Source organism: Ambystoma mexicanum, chromosome 3p (genome assembly GCF_040938575.1).
Source record: "Ambystoma mexicanum isolate Mex_15411 chromosome 3p, UKY_AmexF1_1, whole genome shotgun sequence".
In the NCBI taxonomy this organism is placed as follows: Eukaryota; Metazoa; Chordata; class Amphibia; order Caudata; family Ambystomatidae; genus Ambystoma; species Ambystoma mexicanum.
In genome coordinates, this window is record NC_090925.1 from 873,184,777 (window position 1) to 873,211,899 (window position 27,123).

The window sequence follows — 27,123 nt, forward strand, 5'->3', positions numbered from 1 at the left end:
TAGATAGGGCAAATGTGCCAACATTGTCAGGGGCTTCCCATAATGCAGACTCATTTAACCCAATGAGTTGCTCCTTAACATGTGCAACCCAGGGTACACATTTCCCCCCTCAAGACTCAATAGATGTTTTAATGCATCTCAATACTTTCCAAGACTATTCCACCCTTCTTCTGATCTGGATGGAGCCCCTTCCCTCTGCTCCCCAGCACCCTCCATCTGCGCTGGACTTCCACTACTGCTGCGCATTGCTGGGCGTAAGGAATCAGACATTGTGGGTAATTTTACATGATGCAGCAAGCAACTTTCGTTTTTTTATTGAAATTGCACTACTTGTCCGTGCATGCTTACTTGCGCCGGGTTTTGTCAGCATGTTGTGCTCTGCGCCCTTCCCACTTGGGACTTCACTTGTAATGCCTTATGCATGCCTGATGCCTCCCTTCCTGTAGGCCTTCTAAGATGGCCGTTTCCTCATGCATTGTAAATTGCTTCCTTCTTTCTGGGCCAGCTCCTGCCTACCTCTCCCATTGGTTGCCTTAGCCCCTTAAGTCAATGGCTGCAACCGGGAGGCGGGAGCCGGCCACACCATCGATTGCCCACAATGAGGCCCTGTCTACCTTTGTCCACCACGGTACGCCGCCACGCTGCTCCCTGTAATGTGTTTCCAGTGCTCCCCCTGCCCTGTGATGTTCTGCTTGCCGCCCTGGCCCCGTGACCCTGTAATGTTTTTCCAGTGCTCCCCCTGCCCCTGTGATGTTTTGATTGCCCCCCTGCCCTCGTGATGTTTTGATTGCCCACACTGCCCTCGTGATGTTTTGATGGCCCCTTTCCCCCATGATGTTTTGATTGCCCCCAAGCCCCTGTGATGTTTTTCCAGTGCTCCCCCTGTGATGTTTTGAGTGCTCCCCTGCCCCTGTGATGTTTCTCCAGTGCCCCCCCTGCCCTCCTGATGTGTTGAGTTCTCCCCCTGCCCCTGTGATGTTTTTCCAGTGCTCCCCTGCCCCCGTGATGTTTTGCTTGCCCCACTGCCCCTGTGATGTTTGTCCTGTGCTCCCCCTGCCCCTGTGATGTTCTGCTTGCCCCCCTGCCCCTGTGTTGTTTTGATTGCCCCCTGCCCCTGTGATGTTTTGATTGCCCCCTGCCCTTGTTATGTTTTTGCAGTGCCCCCTGTCCTGTCCCCCTTGATGGTTTGTGTGCCCCACTGCTCCTTGTGATGGTTGTGATTGCCCCTAGCCCCCTCCCTCCTGTCCCCTGATATGTTGTTTTGTTACCCCCTTCTCCTCTTTTACGTTGCTAGCACTTTGCTTCTCATACTTACCTCCTGATCTGTATGGAAGCTGCCTGTCTGTGTCCCCCCTTTTTCTTGCTCTTCTCCTACCCTTCCCCTCCAGCACTACACTGTTAGGTCGTCTGCCTAATACGTTGGTCTCCTGTTTTGTCCTCTCCCCCCACACCCTTTTTCCCTTCTCCCCTCCACTCCCCTTGTAAATTCTGGCACTACCTCAATTGTCGTCAGGCATAGTAATGTAACCTCTTGTTTTGTATCATTTCCCCAACCCCTTTTCTCCCTTATTGCTTCTTGCTCTTCACTATCTGAATTGTTCTGGCTGATTTAGATAGTTATTGTTTTTCTTCACATTCTGTATTATTTCAAGGACTTGCAAGAATGTAATGTATTTCTCCCATGTTCTCTCCCTCTTTGAAGTGCTTTGAAACACATTGTGTATAGGCGCTATTCAAATAAACAATCAATTCATTTCAATTCAAGGCTATTTGTACTCCACAGTTAAAGCCAGTAAAAGACTGGCTTTAAAGCAACTAAGTCACCTACTGGGCTGATGTCTGTTTCGATTAACTTTTTCATTATTTCACATTTAAAAGGCAGACATTAGAAAGTCTGACAATGAAAGAACATAGAACCGATTTCTGCACCATAGACGGAATATGGCATTGCCTGCTTTTGGTATAATTCAACTGCCGGAGAAATGGCACCACTACCATGTTTTAGAAAAAAGTAATTTGTTGCCCTGCAACAGGTTGGAACAAGCTTTGGCGACCTGTCAGGACCATCTAGCATTCTCATGGAATCTAATTCCTAAATAGCCATAAAATAAAGTTTGTTCTAATTTACAATTTTCCATATAGATGTTCAATTTACTATACTTTGAGTACGGTGGCCTATAGACCATAGTCTTTGTTGTTCCGATATTTAATTGCAATTCGAGCTCCTCACATTTCTTAAGAAACACCTTCAAGTTTGGCTTAGGCCTTTGGGGTAAGTGGATAACATCACTGCATCATTGGCGTAAAATAGAGCGGGATCATTTTCCTGAACCATCTTGGGGCAATCCATGCTCCTCTGCACTAGTGCCTTGGTACGTCGCTGCTAAACGCACAGGTCTCTGCCTACCTTTTCCTGGGATTGCGTGCATCAGCAGCTTCCTTGATGCACGATCTATGCAATTGCTGCCATGAGCCTCTCCTTCACCGAAATGTCCAGCTAAGCCCTCGCCGTCACTTAAGCAAGCCTAAGAAGAACAGTGTCCCTTACGGGTGGCGGGGACTGCAAGCAGATGGTACTCGCATGGAGGGAACTCTATTCATAGCTTTCAAAGTGCCTTTAAAGGGAGTATGTGTTTAATTATGCTGGCAATGATAATCTTTTAAACTAGTGTCTTTAGAATGAAATTCAGAAAAGGTAAAACTCTTCAATATGCAACTAATCAGCACATCCTACTAACATCGTTAAGCTGTAAAACGCAGATCCTCGACGGGTGCCCAAATGTCCCAGTTTCCCTGTAACCTTATCCGCGCCATGGGACGTAATTGGGAAGGATTTTGTTCAAATGGATGTTTGTGAAACATCTAGCATTGTATCTGTTCAATCCCCAGTGGTAGTATATCCCAGAGATTTCTGGTCTTTGGTCCATATTCGTGACCAAGTTTCTGGAATAATTTTCAAATCCAATTTCTACTCTGCCATGTATACTAGCTGCTGTTCTCCAGTGTTTAGGTGGATTTTCAGAATTTAGACTGGTGGACAGATTACCGCTGGCCACTCTAGCTATAGTGAACAGGGAAACTCAGAGGTTAGCCAAACCAAATCAAGGTAAGCGGGGAGAGCAGTCAAGGGTCCACAATGAGTCACGCAGTGAAGTGCACAATTCTGTTTAAACAGGTAAGTACAAAAATACGCCATTTATTAAAGCCCCAAAACACTCTAGGAAAAGTTAATCATGCAGCTAATATCACACAACACTCAGTTATGAAACATATATACAGTCACCTTAGGTTTGTGGAAATGCAAACAATTCACCTGAAAGGAAGGTAAGTCTTGATGCAGTAAGGAAATTCAGTATACAAGAATAATAACACAACTTTAAAGTCCAATCCCTGTGTTGAAGGGGGCCTTGTGCCCAAAGGTCACTAAGCTTCTTCTCAGGAGAGGAGACAGAGGTAGGCATGGTTCTTGTGGTGGTGAAAAATGTTCCAGAAGTCTTCTCAAGAATATTACAGGTAAGTAAGATGCTATTCCTATCTTTTAGAACAAACATTTAAAAACCGTAGGATCGGAATTAACAAAATGTGTTCTAATTGTTATTGTTATAGGGGAGATGGGTGGCTGAAACTATTGCGATTACTCACCACCATGACTCTGATTTGCCCAAGTGACTAGACAGGTCGACTGGGATTCGCTGGAGGTAGGTTTTCCCACTGTAGGATCCAGTAGAAGATGCTTAGGAGCTGCAGATTCTGGTGGGGGTCCAGCAGCTGAGTGCAACCCTTTCCGATAATAAAATGCAGCCAGGTGGAAGAAAGCTAGTTCTAGAGGCTGACGCTGCTCCAGTCACGAGTGAAGAATCCCTCCCTCTGCAGGAACCCTTGATGCTGTGAAGCCGACTTGACCACCAAAGTTCAAGATGACAATGTGGAACGTCACTGCTTCTGATGCAGTAGCCCAATTCAGAGCTGGTCAGTCCACCAGGTGATCCAAGGATGATTCAGAGGGCTCAGAACTGCAGTAGAGTGAAAAGGGATCGAGATTGGTTGGTCACATGAGTCCAAAGGGCCGAAGCACTGCAGAGGGTCTTCTCAGATCAGATAGTCCAGCAGGGCTTGACAGGACAATTGCAGGAAAGATAGTCAGGTCTTTTCTTTCCGTCGGCTACAGAAGATCCATTGCTGATCTACTGAAATGAATGCATTAGTACCTTTCTTTTCCCAAATCCTGGCTTCCGGCAAAAGGCACCCCACCAATTGTATGGCTCTGCACCAGCCAGCAATGGTCCATTCAGGGACCACTGCGGGTTTCACTCATGCATGCCCACCAGACTTTCAGGCACCATGGTTGTGGAATGGGACCATGTAGTCCCCACGTCTTGGGTCCCCACACAGCATACACTAGCCAGTGAAAACAGGAGCTTCCCAGGTCAAATGCATGACCATATTGGATTTCCTGACCATAAAAGGCAGGAAGTAGACCTAAAAACAAGCCAAAAACCTTGTGGCATGGCCATTTTAGGGCACTAGCCATGTTTAGCACCTAGACTGGATACACGTGAATATACACACTAAAAGTACTGAAAAAATCATAAAAATGTAACTGCTGCCACCAGCCTGTCTTTAGGTGCGAATACAAAATTACCAAAAATCCCTAATGTGAAAGTCTACAGTGATACAAAAGTATTCCCATGCACTGCATTGTAAAATGCTGTGTACGCTGTTAGAAAAGCTACCAAAACATGTATAACTGAAAGAAAAAAGGGAAACCGAGTTTCCCAGTACTGATAGTCAAAAGGGCTGATCAGTTTCCCATAACAAATGAGCAAAAGACAAAGGAAAAGTCAGAACAGGTTCAAAACCAAAGCAGAAGAATTAGGGGTCCACAGACTACAGCCTCATCAGGGCCTTGGTTGTATCCCAGCGGTAATTGCACTGGGATACTGCCAAAGCAAAAAGCGTTACTGCAACTCAGTCCAGCGCAATTTGCGCCAGATCCTGAGTTGCAGTGGTGCTGTAATTCCCCATTTATTTTGAGTCCATAGGAGTCTATGGGGCTTTTTGGCGCAATTACTGCCAGGGGTAATAGCCCTGGCGGTAATAGCGCTGAAAATGGGCAGAAAGCTGGAGATTTACCTCCAGCTCGAAGCTGGAAGCAAATCTCCAGCTTTCCGCCAAACTCTGGATTGCGTTAGCACCGCATTTATGCTGCTCCGCCCAACCCATGATGATGTCCCATGGCTGGAAAGTTGCTAGAAGAGAGATCTTTCCTAATAGGCTGTTGCTCTTTTCCAGTATGTTAGACATGTCCTTACAAATGCTGTAAAGGCATGTCTAACATAATGTGCCATGTGTGTTAACGATTTCCATTGCACCCCCGCTGCAATCCAAAAATGAGTATTAGAGGATCTAACCTTCTCGTAATGCCTTCCAGGTCCGGAAAAGCTATATTTTGTTACAAGGCCACCAGACATGCCAGTAGGACCCAGTTTGCCCACATCCCCACCAAAGGCTTTGTAAAACCGACCGACTTTTTAATCCATTGCCCCCCTTCCGGGTCCTCTGACATAACCAACACCACTACACATGACTAGGAGCTAGCCACACTACACATAAACACACCGAAAATGAATCTACTGTATGCACCCTACCAACCCCGAGCCACTGGAAACAACACTAGAAGGAACTCCATGCACATAGTCTATAAATTCATCAATATTACACAAATGCACACAAACACTATATTCATACACCTTATAGCCACTCTTGACCCCTTATGGATACAACTACCCAGTGTACACAAACCCACCCTATCATCAAATGACACACCCAACCCAAACACTACCACACACCCGATGCACTGAGTCCTAGCCATACAGTTACAGCGCACAGAGCCTCCCGAACCAACCCCCACATGCAACGCTCACAGATGCCGGTTCTGCCGGATTCTGAACCTATCCTATCATCCTGTCCCCCACTAACACACCCAGCCCTCTTTCTTTGCAGAGTCACATGAGCGCCTGGAGACTGCCCCTGGTTGGTATCGGTGAGCGGTATACATCAACCTAACATAACATTATTTCTTCAATGTATATATTGAAAAAGTAAGGGGGCAAGGACAAATTCTTTCCTTACACCCTTCACCACAGCAAAAGGAGCAGTTAAATCTCCAGCCAGACCAAAACGCAGAACTGCCTTATTCTCAGTGTATAGCACAGTCAGTTTATCCCCATCTCATTGGAGCTGTCCGCCCACCACAGGCAAATGCAGTAACCAAAGTCTGAATCTTTGTGAAAAGGCCCTCCCTGGCCAAATGGGTAAATTGCAAAAGAAAGTAGAGCAGTTTCGATAATACCACCATATTCAGCAATGTAATCCTCCCGTGCATGGATATCGGGAGTCCCGCCCACAAGGACAGTTCAGCGGCTAGCTGCCTAAGATATGACTCATAATTATACACATACAAGGACTAGTGATCGCTGGAAACCATGATCCCCAGATATCTGAAATGGAGGTGGCCCAACAAGACCCTCTAGGATCGACCAATTGCCCGGTGGCAGGCGTGAGGGGAAAAAGCTCAAATTTTGTATCATTTATTTTGTACCCAGAGAACTTCGCAAATCTATATATTATGTCCAGCATGATCAGGCCCAGGTTTTGTTCAGGGTCACGGACATAAAGAAAGGCATCGTCTGCATACAGCAAAATTACTTGGGGTGGACCCAATATCCTGATCGCTCTATGCCCATGGGATCCCCTAACCAATACCGCAAGCAGCTCAATAGTAAGTGCAAATAAAATGGGGGGAAGTGGCCACCCTTGTCTGGTGCTACTCCCCAAATGAAAAGGGGCTGATAGAGTTTGATTAGTTCAAACACTAGCCACTGGGTCAGAGTACAACAACTGCATGCACAGCAATTAGCAGGGGCCAAAGCGGCAAAGAACTTGAAACAGATAGTGCCAAGAGACTGAGTCAAAAGCTTTCTCAGCGTCTAGGGACGCTGACACGGTTCTGGCATGAGGGCACATTTTTGTCAGTATGCAGAACATTTGCCTCAGGTTCAGAGCAGTAGATCTGGGGTGAATAAAACCAGACAGATCTGGATGCACTGACCGAGGCATGTATGGGAGCAGTCGGGTGGCCAAGACCTTGGCAAAAAACTTTGCATCTGTATTAATTAAGGGAAAAAGTCCATAGGAGGCCACTTCCTGCGGATAATCAGGCTACCTCCCAGCGTGCCCCACACTATTACACAGCAACCCAAAGGGTTGACATTGCTCTTGGAGGTCCTGAATCCTAGGAATTGATTTATCAGTGTGAGGACACCCCTTGATTGCGAGGAGTAACTCTGTATAAAACCGCAAAGGGCCCCAGCCCTGTGCAAACATCTCATGAACCTTTCCCAGAGCGTGTGTTTCTTGTAATATTAGTACATTGGACCCATGCCGACCCACATAGGAAAGGATGTTCCTGGCCTTGACAAGGTTATTCAAACCTCTCACATTCCATGTTAATAACTTCAATGGGATCTCACCTCCACCCCGTCCGTCATCCACCATATATAAATGCAAGTATTTTAGGATTCAAACCACACAACAGTGCCCCATATAATGCTGCTTCCCACATGACCATCAAACAATTTAACTTTTATTCCCTCCTCACCCTGCCTCCCGCCGCCCTCACCATCCACCCCAACTTGACATTGTATGCACCATTACTCTCCTCATATAACATCAGGGAGCACAATGCGAACTGCAACTGAATCGTAAGAGAACAAACAGCAAAGCGTCCGGTAGGACATACAGATTATTGCACACGACGAAAAAACACCAGACCTGAATCTTTACAGACAGATCAGTCACCAGATGCAGGCTGCTTCGATGTGGATGGATGATCCTTCGAACCAGTGTCAGGACCTAGATTCACTGGCACAGGGATGGAGCTTTCTATATATACCATAGCTTCCTCCGGGGTGTCAAAGAAATGTGAATGCCCACCATGTTCTATAGGTAGTTTGGCCGTAAACATCATGGCATATTGAACTTGCCGATCATGGATGAGGCACTTGATGTGATCGAATTTTCTTCTGGCCGCCTGAACACTTGTCTAGAAGTCCGGATAAAAATGTACTCTTGTGGATTCATAGTGTAGTGTCCCCTACTCCCTTGCTAGTTTAGGAATGAAATCTCGGCCCTGGTAATTCACGAGCCTGGCGATAATTGTGCGTGGTGGGGCCCCAGGTTTCAGAAGCAGGACTAGGGAACGATGCGCCCCCTCCACTAGAAACTGGGAGGAGAATTGATCTGCCCCAAAGATGGATCGAAGTAGGCTCTCAACAGCGGGGTCCATGGGACCGTGGACTGATTCTTCAGGAATCCCAAAAATGATGATGTTGTTCTGGCTGGAACGGTACACACTTCAGACGTACCGTTTGTAGCTCCTTCTTTATGATCTTCATATCCCAGCCGTGTTCCCCCACTGTATCCTCCATATCTCCAACATGTGTCTCGACCTCATTAATCCAGCCGCTTTCCTTTTCTAGTTTATAACGCAGGGTGGTAATGGTAGACACTATGCCATCCAGCTTGGTGTTCACTGATGCAAACCCCACCTGCATCGTGTGTCATAGATGGGTCCATATTAGGGACACTAGGAGGAGCCACATCCAGCCCAGCTGAGGCAGCCTCACCACCACCACATCCCTGTGAGGGGTGCTTGTAAAATAGTCCATTGGGCCTTTGCGATGTTTCCCATTGCCCCATGTCATTGCAGCAGAGACTTGATGCCAGAAGAAGGGGTCAAGTACAACGCCAGTGGTACCCACCCAACTGGCTGCGCAGTATTCAGGGTATTATGGGTATGATGCTAAGGGTCAGGCACACAGAAAAGCAATGTAGTATAGTGTCAAAAGCAGCAACCCCAGGCAGTGCACTCCCAAAACAGGCAGGGGTCCCAACATCCAAAATACACCACTGCAAGGTTCAGCACACCCAATCTCCAACTCAGCCCCAGACTCCCAGCAGGGTCTGCACTACTGCAAAGGAATGGCACCAACAGATCCATGTTCGGGATATGTGTAAATCTGTCCCCAAATGGCTGCGCACCAGCTATAATCCACAGGCAGCACCTGTACTGAAATACATGTGGAAAGACAACCCACAAACAACTGCCCTTCCTTAGGTGGGCGTCCAGCTCACCAAGCCAGCGTCTCCGCTCCCGCCACAAGATCAAGTTGCGGGTTGAACCGGGGTGCCATAGGGGTCTGGCCGCTCCTCTGCTACTGCAGCGCCACAGACACCACACTGCTGGATCTCCCACTGGACACTCTACTCCCCAGTCACCGGAGGCCCAGCCAGGTCAAAACAGAATTTACGGTGGTCTTCCACACCGTCACTTGCCTGCAACAGTGAAGAAGCACATCCTCCCAAAACTTGGCTGATGCATCCCAGCCGCGGTTAGATGACAAATTATGCAGTCCAAACTGCTCGCTGTGCCACAATGACAGGATGTTATCTGGAAAGGATCTTGAAGGACGCAGAGCTCAAAGATCAGGCAGCCATCACTGTTGCTGCTCAGCAGCGGCCCACCCCCCGCCGCCCCCACCCCCATCTTCATCAATTTCTTCCCAATCTGAAGGCAACCCAGGTGGCAAGGAAACAACTACTTGCCACAAGGAAAAAAGAATTCCAACTGGAAAAGCAAGCTGACCTGCAGAAATTGGATAATCAAATCCTCTCACCTGATGACAGAATTGTCAAACCTTTGAGAAGCTGCAACCTGCTTAGGAGCCTTAAAATAACGAATGAGATATGTGTGTTCATCCCACTTGTCTGTTTTTTAGAGCAAGGGGGAAGGTAATAGACACTTTAAGCTCCTATGTCTTTGCTTTCAGTCGTTCCATCGGTTCAAGATACTTAACCTCTGAGGAGAGACAGTTCGAGGGGCACCAGTAAGTTTCTGTCTTCTAAGTGGCCTAAACCTGGTGGTCAAAAAGTCTGCACTGGTCTTCCTCACATTGCTGGAAATCAAGAGAAAGCAACATTGCTGGCAGGACTTCTTTGCCACTCAGCCCTTGAGCAGGGATATCATTAGCCCCAGCCAAACTGGGCAGTCGCCCGGGCTGCCACATTAGCCCCCTGCCACACCAGCTCAGGGGAGTTTTTCAAGAGATCCTCCAAGCTGGCATTGTGTGTAAAGGCACCCAATTAAAATGAAATGTGCCCCGCTCTCATCCTGGTGCTGTGCACTCCAGCAAGGAGTGGGGTACTTTTAATTACAATCGAACAATCAAGCTAAACCAGCATGGGGCAGCCTTTGAAAGGTTGCCCCATGCTTTTTTAGCATAAGCACCCGATTGAAGTAATTAACTCCCCGCTCCAGCACTTCAGCGGGGAGTTAATCACTTAAATAGAGTGCCCCAGTGGGGAGGCAGGGGTAACACATTTTCTCCTCTCCCCCAGGCGCTGCCAGAGCAAAGGGCAGCCTTGCCCATGAGATTGGCATGGAAGCCATTATATTTAGGCCCTTCCAGGAGGCCAACAAAAGACTGGCAAACCAGAGCATGTGGTGCTGTGTGTGCATGTACTTTGTATTTCTTAATTATTAACGTTGGTTTTTAAAGTTTGTGATTAACTGATAGGAAGCACATTTCTGGCTAATTATTTGCATTTGAGATAGTACACAGTTGAAAGGTTGAATTGTCACGAGTGCAGCATTTTAGATCTTTGCACAAAAGCACTAATGAGAATATTAGTAGTGAATGAGTCCATGGATTATTTTGCACCGTCCCGCTAACTCCTTTTAAGAAGGGGGTGCAATGCTGGTTAATCTGCCTCTATTAGTCTACTAGTATTCTTGCAGGGGGACTGACTAGCAGATCTCCCATAGTATAAGTCTAAAATCCAGCATCCTAAATGTTCACGATCGAATGGATGGGAAATTGCATTGGGGACTATAAGGAAGGTATGGTATCAACAATGAAGACAGAAACAAGTGATCACAGTTCAAGGGTGTTTATTGAACTTCAAATGGGTTGGTTGAATGCCTATCTAATCCTAAATCTAAAGATGGGGGCAAGCTATGACAATCAAAATAATAATATTACAGTCCTAGTCGAGTTTCTGTCAAAATAAAAGGACCTATACTAATAAACCTATTGCCAAACCTAACTTCTAAATACAAAAGGGTGTGGGACAAAGGTGTATGCAAAAGGAAAAGTGTTCAAGAAATAATATGTCTGGACGGTTGAGCAGTTCTACATCTCGGAAAGCATTCCACTGGCTGATGGTGGAGGACCGTATTAAATTCAAGGTGGTGTGTCTGGTTTATAAATGTTACCACAAACTCGCACCCAGATACCTGAACACGAGAATCCACCAGTATTACCCTACCAGAGACCTCCGTTCAGGAGACAAACTCCTGCTATGTGTCCGTCGGACAAAATCCACCTCTAAAGGAGACAGGAGGTTCTCTGTGTTCGGCCCCAAACTGTGGAATCAGCTGCCTTTTGGTATTCGTTCATGCACTACACTGGCAACGTTCAGAAAGGAATTAAAAACATTCCTATTCAAATGAACTTAAGTAACCATGGTGACCCTAAGCCTCCACAGCTAAACATATAACATATAGTTAACATCTGCGCCCGAATGCAATTGCTTGCATGGTGCGCGTAAGAAATGAATCAAAATCAAAATCAAGCAGTTGGCTTCCCTTCCCCACGTTTTCAGCACGGGACAAGGCACCACATTTGAGCTTCGCACACACTCTTGCTTCTCAGCTACGAGGACACAGTTCAAAGCACAGTCACCAAGGCCTTCTGTCAATGCCACTTTTGTGATAGCAGTCTCTTACTGCAGAGGGTCTGTCGATCAAAATAAATCTCAAAGTGCCATTTCTATCAGGATTTTTTTCACATGTACAAGTTCTCGCTTTCAATGTTCATTCATCATGGGTCTCCCTTTTCAGGCTGAGACCCCTTTTAATCACAATGTTCACACTTGGTCTCCCTCATTCGGGCTCGGAGCATGGATCTCACAGTCAGGCTTGGATCCTCTTGGTATGGGGCTTTCTCGTTTGGGCTCGGACCATCTCAGCATCAAAATCGAAGACTTTCGAATGTGCGATGGGTTTTACTTAAACCATCGCAGGACCACTTCGATTCACTTCACACAATTCCTTTCATCAATCTTCTACTTTCATTTCTCTTGGTGGGATACCTTAGAGAGACCTTCGAATGAGCACATTCACGGTGCTGAACGACTCTGTCAGCGGTATTGTATCTAGCTTTTTCAAGTTCAAACATTCATCAGCAGTTTAGCTTTATTCGCGGCTTTCATCACACACGTTTAGCAATGTTCTTTCCAGCACTCGCTATACAATGTTGCCACTTGCAACCTTCATTTCAATGCAGATCGGTCTTGCATCGGTCTCCCCAACTCACCAGCTGTGTTGATCTCTCTGTTGCTTATTTGTTCTTGGAGCCAAAGATGATATCAGAGCAATGCTGCTCCTCCCCACCTTAGTCAGTTACGTGGGAGAGCCTTTGGTATCTTTGACACACAATGCAGGAATCTTCAGTCTGGTTTCCTGGCTTTACGCTTTCTGCCTTGAAGGTTTCTTGAAAGTAACAGCGTCTTGCCAAAAAGGTCAAGGGTATTTCCCTTTTTACAAACCCTTCTGGATTTGCTGTCTTTCTCTCCTTGTTCAGCTGCCAACTCGGAACTGCTGTTCCTTCGAGTGCTTTGCTTCGCTCAGAGTGTGCTCTCATGCACTTCCTTTTATCCATGTGGGGAAGTTTAATGGAAGTCAGCTGTGAGTGATTGTCAGTAATTGCCCGACTTTGCCTGAACATAGTAGCGAGACATGTCTGGTACACTGCTCGAGTGTGAGTCTGTTTTCTCCCAGAGCGGGCATTGCATGTGGAAGTGTTTGTGAAGGGAAAGCGGAGGTGGGGGGGGAAATTTCTCACCTATCCTACCTGGTAGGATGGGTAAAGGTGTTACATGGGGAGGAATACAGCATCTCACCATCCGGTGTCCCACTCCCACTCCCCGAAAACCCCTCACCCAGTTGATCCTCCCACACTGGTCCACCCCCAGGGTCTGGATCCAAAGGCCATGCTCACGCCCCGGCCACCTGAGAGAGATCCCCGGGGACTAGCGGGTGAGACACCTTCTGGTTTGTCACAGGACCAAAAACAAATTCTATAATCATGCTAAGGACACAGCTGACCCCACCCAAATTGGTTTTTCGGGAATGGTAGTTCTTTAAACGTTTACAACTGATTATTTTGCTAAAGTTTTACCTGAAAGGGCAAAAGTGTTGAAAGTCTTAAATACGTAAAATGGTAATTAAATTAGTCATGTGGTCCCATGTTTTCTATATTTTATTTTCATCAGCACAGCATCATTATTTGAATCATTAACGGATGCATCCAGGATCCAGATGCATGAAAGTTCTGCCCACCTAAGGTCGCTACTCACAATGGCAGATTATGCAAATGCAAAATAACAGGTCATAATGGACACAATGAACATTCCTATTGCAAATCATAATGGCCAATCGCAAGCTAAAGGAAGTTAAAAGTGGGAATCCCCCTTACGTGTGAATTACAAGAATTGTGTGAATGGCTTCAGACCGCTGTTGTGATAGCACAGCTATAGATGGCTACAGTCTGCCCCATAATCATTGGCAAAGTGAAGGTGGTGCATGCAGGATGGCTCCCACTGTGCACGGAGCAGAATGTGGCCTCGCCCCGAGACCAGACCACTGCCTGCATCCAATAATTCTACTTAAGGAATGACTGGAAGGCACAGAGTGTTCTAATGAAAGCCACATTCTTCCAGGGAAAGAGGGAAAGAGGTTTCCAGTTACTTTCCGCCTTCTTGTTTCTGCATTTATTGCTGAATGAATCACACACAAGCAAATGGGGCACACCAACAAAAGTCCTGCAAGATTACTGCACAGGGAAAAGGACTGGCAAGATCACAACACTGAGATCCCACTAGCACAGAACTCTGGCATCAGATGTTGGACTCTCCATCCCACATAGACAGAACTCTCTCAACGTCCACTCCATACCCTCTGAAGCACATTTTTCCAACAGCAAAAAGAGTAATTTGCAAAGAGACGATTAGCATATGCAAAGTAGCAGTCACATGTTTCTCAGTCTGACAAATCACTTGCCCTGCCCAAGCCCTAAAATCTTAGCGAAGGTTGACAAATCTTCCCCATTGACCATTCCACTTACCTGTCTTCATCACCAAACTCTCTATTATATACCAACTTGTAGATGTTTGCTTTATTGCAAATGCAGAATAATGCATCTATTTGAGGCCGAGTGTGTGTGTGTGTTTGCGTGCACATGCACACGTGCAAAGGAGAGAGAGCGGGATTGACAGGCGCTAAATGGGACCTGTCTGCAAAAGGTCAGCGGTAGGAGTGTAGGGTTTTAGGCTATTTTGCCTTGCAAGGCCTACTTTCCTACTCCCCTGCTAACGGACTCCCCTCTAAGATCTCCTACCACCTTACACGATACACACAAAACCCTGCAGGCAGCCACCACAGGTCTAGCCGTTAGCATAGCAACAGTAAATTAGCCATGACTAAGCTCTCCTTTTAGCCCTGTCCCACGCTCCCATATCAGTGGCTAACCAGAGCCAAAGTGCTGTAGTCTATCAGTTGTTTGGATCTGCCCTATGGATAATAAACTCCCAAGACTCTCCACCAGACCATAGAAGGCAGAAGGACACACAATATGGACCTGCCCCCATCAACAACAGGTTTTTTCATCTGCCTCTCTCATTGTCCCACTAATGAACCCCCCCTTTTTTTCTTACAGACCAATACAAAGCAAGTCCACCAACCGTATCAGGAGGGCACTATACAAGACCACTTACATTCCTGAACATGTCTTTTCCACCTGAACTAGAAGACTATATATTGAAATGGAGAAACCCTTTAATACAATTAGCAGTCCCCTTGAAGGCCATTATGGCTGGGTAAAGAAAGCCACATGTTGCTCTGCCTGGCATATGGCGGGCTGATTCCCATCCTTGACCAATGAAAGGTGCTTCCCTGTTGGGCCTTCTTCCTTCATGCCAGTAGGGCAGTCAATTTTTGATTAACTCTCCTCCTACAAACTACACCAGAACAGCAGGGTTCTCTAGCTATTACCCTATATATAGACCCCTCTCATAGCCCACTCTTTACCCCATGAGGTAGACGGGCCTGAACAAATTAGAGAGATTTCCCAACCTGAGGTTATTCACACTGCATTTCCTGCCACATGCTATACACCAGTACACTAGGGCCATTTTAAGGGTTCTGGCGCTTGGCGAACAGAACAATTTAGCCCCACCCCAACCAAATTTAAAGACATTTGGTGACCCAATAATCTCTGTATGGCCCCCATAATCCCATCACAAGCCACATCTAGATAGGCTGCCCTGGCAGCGATCAAAATAAACTTCGGAACTCCCTTGAAGTCCACGGTCTCCCCTCTTTTGTGCAGGAATCAGAATGATATGATATGGCATTTATATACACAAGTGTTTCAAGGCGCGACGAGGCAAAGGGGGGGGGCAGAGGGAAGACAGAGGGAAGACAGACAACGATCCTACTAGGCCAGGTGTCATTCAGATCACACAAGTGCATGGGAAGGGGCAAGGGGAAAAAGTGCAGGGGGAGAGGGGGAGGGGACAGTGACGTACATGGGAAATAGAATACCTAAGCAATAAGTGGAAGTGCAGCCAGCAGGTGGCAGGTGCAACAGTTAGTGCAGACATCAGGTGTCAAGTGCTGGTAGTGGGACTGTGGGGATACAGAAACAGTCCCCAAGTGCAGAGGTTGCAATGAAGGCAGTGCAGGTGTGTGTGACTGGAGGGGGAGCGACCTGGGCCCGAGATCAGAGGGTGGCCAGGTAACCAGTGCAGCTTCAGTTTCAGCCAGGAGGTCAGCAAGGGAGAGGAGGGGAAAAGGCAGAGGCAAAGAGAAAGGTTTTGAGGTGCTTCCGGAACCGAAGATGGTTCTCCTCAAGTTTCAGAGAGGCAGGGAGGTTGTTCCAGAGGGAGGCCCCAGAAGAAAAAAGAGATCTACCACCAACTCGTTGCTTGGAGAAGCGACTGACCTTGAGGGAGTTGGAGGCAGCTGAGCAAAGAGCTCGAGTAGGAAGATATTTGGGAAGAGAGAGTTGAAGGTATTGAGGCCCCAGGCCCTAGAAGGCCTTGTGGACAATGAAGAGGGTTTTGAACTTAATCCTTGCAGCCACTGGGAGCCAACGCAGAGATTTCAGTCCTGGAGAGATACGATCCCTGGGCTTGAGGCCAAGGACAAGTCTTGCAGTCCTGTTCTGGATGAGTGGCAGAGGGCAGAGAGTAGTAGCAGGCAGATTTAGAAAGAGGCTGTTGCAGTAATCCAGCCTAGAGAGAACCAGAGCTCTGGAGACAGTGAGCTTCTGGGGGAAGTTGAGGAAAGGAAGAATACCTCTGAGGAGGTGCAGCTGGTAGTGTGACTTCTTGGAGATGTCAGAGATGTAAGGAGCGAAGGAGAGTGTAGAGTCGAAGATGACCGCAAGGTTTTTAGCCACACAGGTGGGGGCAAGCAGGGGACCAAGAGAGGCCGGCCAGAGAGTGACAGGAATAACAAACAAGTGGCATTTGAAGGGCAACATTAAGGGCAGTTTCTTGGCAATATCGGGCCTAGAGCAAGAAACTAGCATGAGCCCTCCACCTTCTCACCCAATTTCCATCTCGCCAACTCTTTGCCATCTCACAACCACTCCAACCCCTATTTTATTTTATTTATTTATTTAATGTGTTATAGTTTTAATTCAGAGCTTGACACATATACAATAAGTATTACACACAATAACAATATACAATATAGTACATTATAATACCACATTTACATGCACTTGTCCACTCACAAGAACAATCTGCAATCAGTCAGCAATTATTCATGATCTATGTCAATATAAAATTCAATTCAGATTAGTCACCATACCAATCAAAGATAAAAATAAGATAGAGATAAAATATACCAATAATGTTAAAAAGCACAAGATATTTTATTTTTTAAACAGATTAAAAAGTTAACAGTGAAACACGGTAATAGAAGTAATGTCAATCAATAGAAGTAATATCATTCAATACACTGCTGATGAGCCAATAAACCAGACCAATAAAGGCTAATGACGGGCTCAGCAACTTACAGCATACAGTGAATTATGTTGAGATGTTGTGTTATTTAGATCCGGCAGCCATATCCCTGTCACCTTATGAGTCCCGTTTAATCGGGGCACCAGTACATTATCATGCGTTTAAAATTCCTTCACCGTGTACTACAGTTGAATATGTTTCCACCACCATCCATATCCTAAACAGAACAATATGCAAACCCCTATTGTCAGTATTTAAATTCTTTTTCCAGAATGTCAGGTCCTTAATAGGATCAAGATGGTGTACAAATGTACTCAAATGTTTCATATATATAGGACCCAGTCTTACACATTCTGTCAGTACGTGGTTAGCAGACTCAATACGTGCTTTAACAAGGCACATGCGACAGAAATGTTCCTCTTCCGACAGGGCCAATGAACCTTCAACACGGGAAGCCTATTATTATGCAACAAGAGAATACATCTCCTCAGTGCAATTGAAGGACATAAGACTAAGTAGGGCTGGATCTTTTTAAAGGTATATAGAATATCGGGCACAAAGGTATAGCTTTCTAATTAACTCAGATGTTTAAAATTTTCATTCCAATCCCACAGGTCTAAGCGTCTTTCAAAGCGTCGCAGGAGATTGGAATAGTCATCATCCCCATTGGGGATCCAGCCAATATCTTTGTATAAGGAGGTCATTCTCTTACTGAAACTGGATTTCACTTCCAGTTTCCGCTCTAAATTGCCTAGACTTTTTAAGAGAGGATTCGATGGTCCATTCGTCGTTTCTATATACATGATGGATCTCTTCTTCAGGGCCAACGATTTAAGAGAATGAAAGCTCAACTCAAGCCTCAAAATAGCCATGGGAACACATTTAGGCAGGCCCAGTAATTTCCTCCAAAATCAGCCCTCTAATAACTGGAGCCACTCTAAATCGATGTCTATCAAGCTCTCAAGGCCACAGGTAACCGCCGGAACTAGACACTGTAGTTATAATTGTCTTATACCAGCCAGTGAATAACCTGCCCTTCTTCTTGCTACACTGTCCAATAAGTGCAGTCAACTGTGCTGCCTTCCTAGCGCAGGCTTCCTTGCATATTCTAAAGCCCTTTCCAGACTGAAATTCAACCCCCAGATATTTATATTGTGAAGTGTAGGCAATCTCGATTTTCTGGATCAACATCCTAGGTCTGGCTATTCGTTTTGCAGTAAATAACCTAAGCTGTGGTTTCTCCCTATTAATAACCAGCCCATTCTTATCCGCGTAGGCCCCAAGTGCGTTTGCTATGCGCTAGGTGCCACTGAAAGTATGATCCAGTAGCACCAGGTCATCTGCATATGCCAGGACCATACAATGCGAGTCATCCATTTTGGGGGGACAGCCTCTTACCTGAGACAAATACAGAGGTAGGCCTGAAACATAGAGATTGTATAAGAGCGGCGCTGTAACACAGCCCTGCTTAACGACACAGTTTTGTGTAACAGACATTGTCATTGCCCCACCATGATCCAATCTCAAGCACACAGTATTGTTACTATGTAGAAACGTTAGATAGTAGAGTGGTATAGTAGAGTGTATTTTAGTACTCTCTCAATTTTTTTCCATTGAATGTTCTTCCTGATTTCCATCTCTTCTGTAAACCATCAATCACTCCAAACGTCCTCTTTCTTTCTTTTAGACCACCCCTGTGCATTCCTCAATGTACATATTTCCTTTCCTTCATCTGTTGTCCACTTTCTGTGTCTACTTCTCGCTCTATCCTGGTCTCCTTGCACTGCAGCTTCTTGCATTCTGCAAGTTTCTCTCCCTCTTTCTTCATGTTTCTGTTTCTTTATTTCACTCTCATTTTCTTTCGTTGTTCAGTCATTCGCCATGATTCCTTTGCTCTTTTATCCCTCTCCTGCTTTTGTTGTTATGTGACACTTGATACCCTCTGTCTTTGTTATTCTTTCTATCCATTCATGTATTCTTTTCATTTATTCTTGCATTCTCACACTTTCTTCCTATGTTTTAATGTTATTTGGCTTTCTTTCCTAACTCTAACCTCCTACTTTGTCTTTTGCCTGTGGTTTCTATCAGTAACCCTCTGTGCCCGGCCGCCCCCTGTGCACCTCCTTCTTTGTCGTTTGCCTGCGGTTTCTCTCAGTAACCCCCTGTGTCCCTCTGCCCCCTGTGCCCCGTCGCACGCTTTCTCCTGTTGCTCTCTCTCTTTCGCTTACTTGGCGTTTGTTGACATGATCTGCCCCATTTGGCGTCTTCGCTCCTCCTCAGTCCTCCATCTTGAGTCCTGACAAGTCTCTCCCCGAGCAGGAAGCGATTACACCTCGTGCAAGGCCAAGTCTAAGTTAAGGGACATTTAAACTAGCAAAGAGGTGCTCATGTTTTTCGCGGTAGATGAGCAAACGCTGTGCTGCCTTCATGCGGGAGGGACTGTGCAGGTAACAAGCCGGCCAGAGCAGGCCTTCTGCCCTCTGCCACTGCCCTGTAAGGACATAAATATGGCAGAAACATCAGTCCAGGACTGATTCACAGCCACCTGTGCAGTGCCCCCTCCTACTCTGCGCCCTGGGCAGTTGCACGCTTTGCACTCCTCAAGAAATGGAAACATTAGCAGTGCATGGTGGGAGTACTTCGGCTCTGCGGAGTCACAAGTTACACGGTAAAAAAAAAGCAGCCACACGGGCTGTAATATATAAGCCACCTCATACAACAAGTGTGCATAGGCCAGCAGCATAAGTTAAGTTAGGGTTCTTATACCACGCACTGGTGCCACCTGCGTGGTTTCTTGGCACTCTAGCATAGATAACGAAATCAGATTAAAGATCACAAGGAAGGTGCCTTTGCCAGAGAATCAGTCCTGAGTTATGAGCAATGAGTTAAATAGCCACAGAAATGTACATGTCCCCTGACACGGACGCAGAACAGAGACTGGCAGCCACACAGTGCCACTGGCCCCAGCGACGAGGGACAGAATACTAATGACCACCTTGTCCCCTTCCAGATGAATATGGTACATTTTAACAGTAGCAGCCCCCAAGATGGCAGACAGGCTGTGGTATGGATGCCCAACAGCTCAGTAACCATATGAACAAGATACACACGTGCCAGCACAGATAGCAGCCTGCCGGTGTGTGCACGTGCTCCAGCATGGACACTGGTGACAGGTGGGAGGCCACAAGGAAGCCACAGCTGCCACAGTGGCATAGAGAGGGGCTCCGGATGCACGCACACGTCCGGACATAGACTGGTAGAGTGACATGCTTCCCCAAAGGGATTGCCAGAAGCACGTGATGTCACCTCGTGCTGCAATATGTGAATGATGGCGATTGGTAGATATGGAGAAACCAGACAGCTGGTCTTAGAGTCGGGCAATGTTAACTATTTAGGGACTGGCAGTTTTAGCAAGTAGGCACAGTGAGATTAAATGAGTTGCCCAAGAACACACGTTGGTTAAATCACGAAGCTGGGATTTGAACCAACTGCCATTTCTGCGCTTGACCACTGTGTTTTCCAGTTCTTGCCGCAAAGCAACGGTCAATTATTTTTGGAGTATTTAACTTTCAAGAACAAAAATAGCTCATTGTGTAGCCACATCTCATGATAAAGCAAATGACAGAATTAAAATGAAAAATCAGATCGAAACAGCGGAACCTGCAATAAGGGAGAAATAATGCAATAAGGGAGAAATGGTTCAATAAGGGAGAAATGATGCAATAAGGGAGGAATGGTGCAATAAGGGAGAAATGGTGCAATAAGGGAGAAATGGCGCAATAAGGGAGAAATTATGCAATAAGGGAGAAATGGTGCAATAAGGGAGAAATGGTGCAATAAGGGAGACATGGTGCAATAAGGGAGACATGGTGCTCATTGTTCAAACCTCGGAAAAAGTAAGGTCTGTGTTAGTGGGGTGCAACGCTGTGATTTTCTGGGTACCCACAGACATCCATAATAACCTTAGGTGTCCTTCCTGGGACTGGAAAGTGTTGCTTTCAGGTTATTGCCGGATTTCACCAGCACCCAAATGCAATCCCCGAAGTGCATAAACAGCTGAGCTATCCTAATACACGTAACTGTGACTGCCATGTAACAGAGAGGTCCCTGGAGCACGCACAGCTGCATCAATGGCAACCGGAAGCTGAAGGAGTGCCTACATTACCCACATTGCCCCTAAAGTGTCTCACTTTGATTGGAAGCTGTGACCTCCACGTGAAAGGCAGATATGGACAGCAAGCACGTTTACCTACCGAGCTATCACACTGGCATTCTAACAGGTGACCGGCAGTGTACATGCAGATGGTTACACTAGGCAACACTAACCCCTAAGCTAGTTTACAATGACTGGAGCCTGTGCATTACTGCTGTGGCGCAGATCTAAGCGCCGGGTGCATCAGCACGCCATCTTGCCGGGTCCCAGAGCACTCACCTGTTGTGTGAGAGAACCTCGCTCTTCTGCTCCAGTGGAAGCAGCAACGAATGCAACTGGCATTTTATAGGCAGGCCTCGCACACAGAAGGACTGGCCACAATCCCAGGAAGGAGAGGCTTGGCTCCGGCCTCCGCTTTCCAGAGTGGACATGTCCTGAAGTAACCTCAGTAGAAATCCCATAGCTGGAGGGATCCGTCCAAACACTGTGACTCTCAGCTGGGCTGTGTGGAGACGGGCGTGAGAGTGCGCAGGGGACTGAACACTTGTGAATGGAAAGTGTACAGCGAGGAGCATCAGAAAATCTCTTTTTTGGCTTACTGCACAAAAACCCAGACTCATTTAAAAGTGGAAAAGGTCGCTTTAATGTGACAGGCCAAAGCTTACAATCAAAACGCTTAACTGGCTCCATGGCCTAACAAGCTAAATAGCTATTTGAACAATCAATTAAATAACTTAAACATTTCCCATTTTCCCCCAACAATTAAATAATTAAATAACCAATTTCCTCCCTAATGATCCCTTGGATCCTACCGTATCCTTGCCCCTTTTCCAGGCGTCCCGCTTTCTCCCCAGGGGCCTTGCCCCTCCAGGCTCAATACCTGATCCCCCGGGGTGACCTGCTTGTGCAAACAGCGCCACCCCCTCCTTTCCCGTGTCATTCCCCCATTGTGCTTCCCTCCCCCCACATCAAAAGGGGCCATGCCCCCGGCACCAGAAAAACCCTCCCCCGAGGAGTTCTTTCTGCCCCAAACCCCCCCCCTCTTCCTACCTCAAACTTTTCACCCAGTCTCCCAGCCACGAACCCAAGTCCGCAAGGTAGTAACTGTTCCCGTACATTGACAGGTGTACCCCATCCTCTCTAAAGATAAGAAACCCCTCATATGTTATCTCTTTATGGTCCATGACCCTCACCGCCACCGACGCACAACATTTTTCCATTTCCCGGTTTATCCCCTTCCTAGCCCGCTCTATTGCTCCCTCATTCCTTGCTCCCCTCCAAACTCTTCTCGGCAACAACTTCGTCCACACCACCACCGCTTGGGGCCACATATCCCTAATCCAACCTAAGTCCCTCTTCATTTTTCTCAGCAGAGCCACCCCCGTATCCCTAACCAGGTCATTCTCCCTAGCATGCAGCATCACCACCCGAGGAACTCCATAGCGTTCCCTCATTCCTGCCAATATGGGCAGCAGCTGATCCCACCGCAGGCCCCCCAAACCGTGCCACCTCACCACCACTTCCTTATAACTGCACCCCAGCTGCCTTCCAAACACCCTTTTTTCCGCCTCTTTGCCAGCCCACTTCACAATTGAATGTCCAACAATCCAAACTTGCGCCAACTCCCCCTTCCTTTGCGCAGCATCTGAAACAAAAATTACAACAAATTACTGACAAGTCATCTTATTACAAAACAACACAACATGCCCCCAAGTCCTCCACCAACTTTCTTAAACAATCCCCTTTCCCAAAATCCCTAACGTAACCCCTGTATTTTCCCGACCTCCAACGCCCCAAGCTTTTCACCCTTTCTTCCGAAAAACCCAGTCTGCTACCCTCAGATGCTGCGCCCATCCTAAAAGAGTGAGTCCCAAACTCCTCCCCCTTCTCTCCTACCCTGCCCAACGCCTTACGCAATACCCCCAGCACCTGTGCTGCTGAAACCGGGGATCCATCCGAATGCTGGAAAACCAAACCCGAGTTACCCCCACAGCGCTCCTTCCACACCTTACCCGCCTTAATTGGGCATAGAGCCTCGCTCCCGACCCAGCAGGACCCAAGAGCCCCTTCCCTTCTGATCCGTCTTGGACCTTTTAATCCTGATGTCTAAACCTTCCTCCGCAATTTGCACATCTTCCCACTGCAGCTCCCCTACCCCCCCTTGTCCCCCGACCAACTCAGAAACCCTAAAGGCCCCAAAAAATAACCATGTAAAACAAGCCGCAAACAGTTCCCTTTCCCATACCGACCAGCAAACTCCCCCCAAAACCTCAATCAACCTCTGCAGCAGTTCAGCCGATATCGGCCTCCTCTTATCCTTATCCCTCTTACACTCCCTTGCCCATCCTTCCAACATCCTACTTGCCATCTCCCCCCCACTTGGTTGAAAACCCCAAAACCATTTTCCGTAAAAGGAGATCCCTGCTAGCTTTCCTGTTATCGTTGCCCTTGACCAGCCCCTGTCCATGCACCTCAGCAGGAAATTAATAACGTCGTCCCTCCTCCGCTCTTCCGCATCCCATCTACCCCTCCAACTACTAGCTCCTCCTCTAATAAAATCCTCCCAGGCCCTCCTGTATGACTTCTTGGATGCCGCGGCCAATGAACCCTCCACCAGTGCAAGCGCTCTCAGCTTCCTATCTTCCACAGCTCCTCCGGAATCTGCTGCCCCTCCTGATCTGCATCTGGAGCCAATCCACGGAATCTCTGCCATTGAAAACGAGATAATGCATCAGCGATGCCATTATCCTTCCCTGGCACATGTGTTGCCTTAAACACCACATTCCATTCCATGCAGCGCAGGACAAATTCTCTCATCAGCCTTGCCACCCTCTGATCCCTCGCTGACTGCCTGTTCACCACATGGACCACGCATTCGTTGTCTACATTGAAATTCACCTTCCTATTTCGCAACTCCTTCCCCCACAACTCCAATGCTACTAGTAATGGAAAAAATTCAAGAAATGCTATGCTCCTCCCTTCCTTCAACCATCTCTCTGGCCATTTCTCGGCGCACCATTTTCCCCCCCAAAACACTCCAAAACCACCGGCCCCCGCTGCATCCGAGAGAATCTGAACTTCCCAAGTCACTGGATCTCCCTGCAACCACATTGACGTTCCGTTGAAACTCTCCAAAAAGCGCAACCAAATCCTGCAATCCTCCCTCACTGCCCCCGATACTCTTATCCGGTGATGTGGGCACTTCGCTCCCGCCATGGCCCTTGCCATATTTCTGAAAAACGTCCTCCCCGGGGCCACCACCTTACATGCAAAATTCAGATGCCCAACCAATCTCTGCATCTCCACCAGCATCATTTTCTTGGCCCCTACCGCTTTTTCCAACAGTACCACCAATTTGCTCACCTTGTCGTGCGGCAAGCGTGAGGTCATGGCCACTGAATCCAACTCAATTCCCAGGAATGTTAACACCACTGCCGGCCCTTTCGTTTTGTCTTCGGCTAATGGTACCCCCAGCTCCTCCATCAAGTCTTGAAACAACTTTAGCATTCCTTTGCAATCCTCCTCCCTTTTTGCCCCGCTAATGAACAGAAAGTCATCCAAATAGTGCAACACACTCTCCCACCCTGAGCTGAATGAGAAGACCCACTGTAAAAAAGAGCTAAATCGTTCAAACAACGCACAGGAAATTGCGCACCCCATAGGCAATGCTTTGTCTATGTAAATACGGTCCTCAAACTGTAAACCCAACAACCAAACATCCTCTGGGTGCACTGGCAATAATCTAAACGCCGCCTTGATATCACACTTGGCCATGAAGGCCCCTCGCCCTTCCTTCCTTATTAGCTCAACCGCCTGGTCTACACTCGCATAGACAACCCCACACTCTTCCGGGGCAATGAAATCATTAACCGACATACCCTCCGGCCATGACAAGTGATGAATGAGTCTGAACTCCCCCGGGGTTTTCTTGGGCACCACCCCCAATGGAGATATCACTAAGTCACCCGGTACTTCCTCGAAGGGACCCACCATCCTGCCTGCCGCTATTTCCTTGCTCAATTTTTGCCTTACCACCTCCCAATTCTCTCTCGCCGACTTCAGATTTTCCGCCCAGCGCCGCACCCTTGGACCCTGGTAACCTAATCTGAACCCATGCCCGAAACCCTCACTCAAAATCTTAGCCCCTTCCCTATCCGGATAAAATTGCAACCATTTTTCCAACACCCCCACTTTAAATGGAGTAAAAGCTTTTCCCCCCAACCCCTTTTCCTGCACCTCTCCCCCTCCCCCTGTCTCCTTGTTGGAAACACTGCGTGAGAGGGTGTTTTCCCCCGCACTTGCTGCATTCGTGCTTGAACCTGCACATGGTTCTTGCGCAGTTTTCTTTATTGTACCCCCAGCACGCTGCTGAGGACTGGCCCCTGCCTCCTCCCCCCGCCCCTTCCTGGGCGGGGCGACCAAGAAAGGGCCGGAAAGGCACTGGCAGCCCACTCGCCGTGTGTAATGTCGGGGCAGGCCTCGTTGGGGCCATCCATTGCAGCCAAAGATCCATATCTATCTCCCCCCAGACCGCCTGACTGTCCTCCGCCATTCTCGCTCTAAATTCCTCGTCATACCTTACCCAGGCAAAGCCCCCAAAGCTCGTGAAAGCCTTCCTTATTACGTCCATGTATTTAAGCAGGGCCACGCAACGCTCCGGGAATTTTTCGCAATACACGCTGGCATAAATAATAAACGCCGACGTCCAATTCTCAATGGTCACCGGGACCCTCGGGCGTGAAGCCAGTTCCCTCTCTTCCTCCTTAGACCCCTCTTTCGCTCTCACCTCCCTATGAAGCAATTTGAAGACATCCACAAAATCACCTCCCTGTATCTTCTCCCTGGTCGCCACCATCAAATGCGCCCCCAATGGTTTTGTTATCCCCATGTATGGCAATTTCTTCTCCTTTCCCTTTACTTCCACCTCTTTATCTTTTCCCACCTGCACCTCAAGCCCCAATGGCTCCACCACTTTGTCCGTTTGGACCTCCACTGAGCAAATGTTCTTTTCAACCCCTTCGGCTCCAATGGCCTGCACCCCCACCTCCTTCATCACACCTTGAAAACCACCCGTTCTTCCCCCAACCGCCTATTTGTAACCCCTCTCTGCCATGCAGCTGACCAATCCCTTTCCCGCTCACCTCTTTCCACGCCTGCCACCTGCGGCCTGGCATCCACACCGGTGCTACTCCTCTCCATTCTTAGAGGGCTCCTGCTGCGGGGACAAAACATGTCAGCACAATCACCCAGCCAATAGTTCCCCTGACTCCTTTCACCCCGACCGCCCTGTACTTCCCTTTCCCTATCCCACCGTGCACTCCTTCTCTCATCCACCCTTTCCCTTTCCGCCCTGTAATCTTCAAAACCCATTGCCCCCCGTATTCCTCCCAACCAACTTCATCACCCCTTAAATACCATTGAGGATGCGAGCTCCTGCTCGAGATGATTTGCTGTTCTTCTCGCGAGTCCGGGGCGTACGCCCCGCCACTCCCCTGATGTCTTCTCGGCGGGGTTGTGGGAACCTCTGCCTGGTCCTCTTCTCTTGGGCGAGGTGTTTTCCGACCTCCACCCTGACATCCTCGTTGCTAGGGGCCGTGCTGCACCCTCCAGGCTCTCTTTGCGTTGACCGAGGAGGGGCCGTACCCAAACCCTCACCCTCCATCTGTACAGCGGGGGCTGCGCAGCGCCCTCCGCCCCCACTCCTCCTACCCGGGGGGGCCGTTCCACGCCCCGCCCTACCCTCCTCACTTGACGGGGACCTCTCCCTCCTTCTCCCCCTGCGCTCTTCTGCAGGTATTTGCCCCCTCTTCCCCTCT

At 47.8% G+C, this 27,123-nt stretch overlaps 1 protein-coding gene across 2 annotated transcripts in view; it reads right to left on the reverse strand.

Moving 5' to 3' along the window:
- The window catches only part of LOC138581037 (sulfotransferase 1B1-like), a 257,455-nt gene extending 235,684 nt beyond the window's left edge, over positions 1 to 21,771 (reverse strand). The window contains exon 1 of one of the 2 annotated variants that reach the window (XM_069652062.1): positions 21,587 to 21,704. Coding sequence is in view for 1 of the 2 variants with exons in the window: in XM_069652061.1 (XP_069508162.1) it covers positions 21,587 to 21,768 (182 nt within the window). In the remaining variant the exon portion in view is untranslated. Of the gene's footprint in view, positions 1 to 21,586 lie in introns of both variants that reach the window. The other variant, XM_069652061.1, reaches the window with a different exon arrangement.
- Positions 21,772 to 27,123: the final 5,352 nt, after the last annotated feature.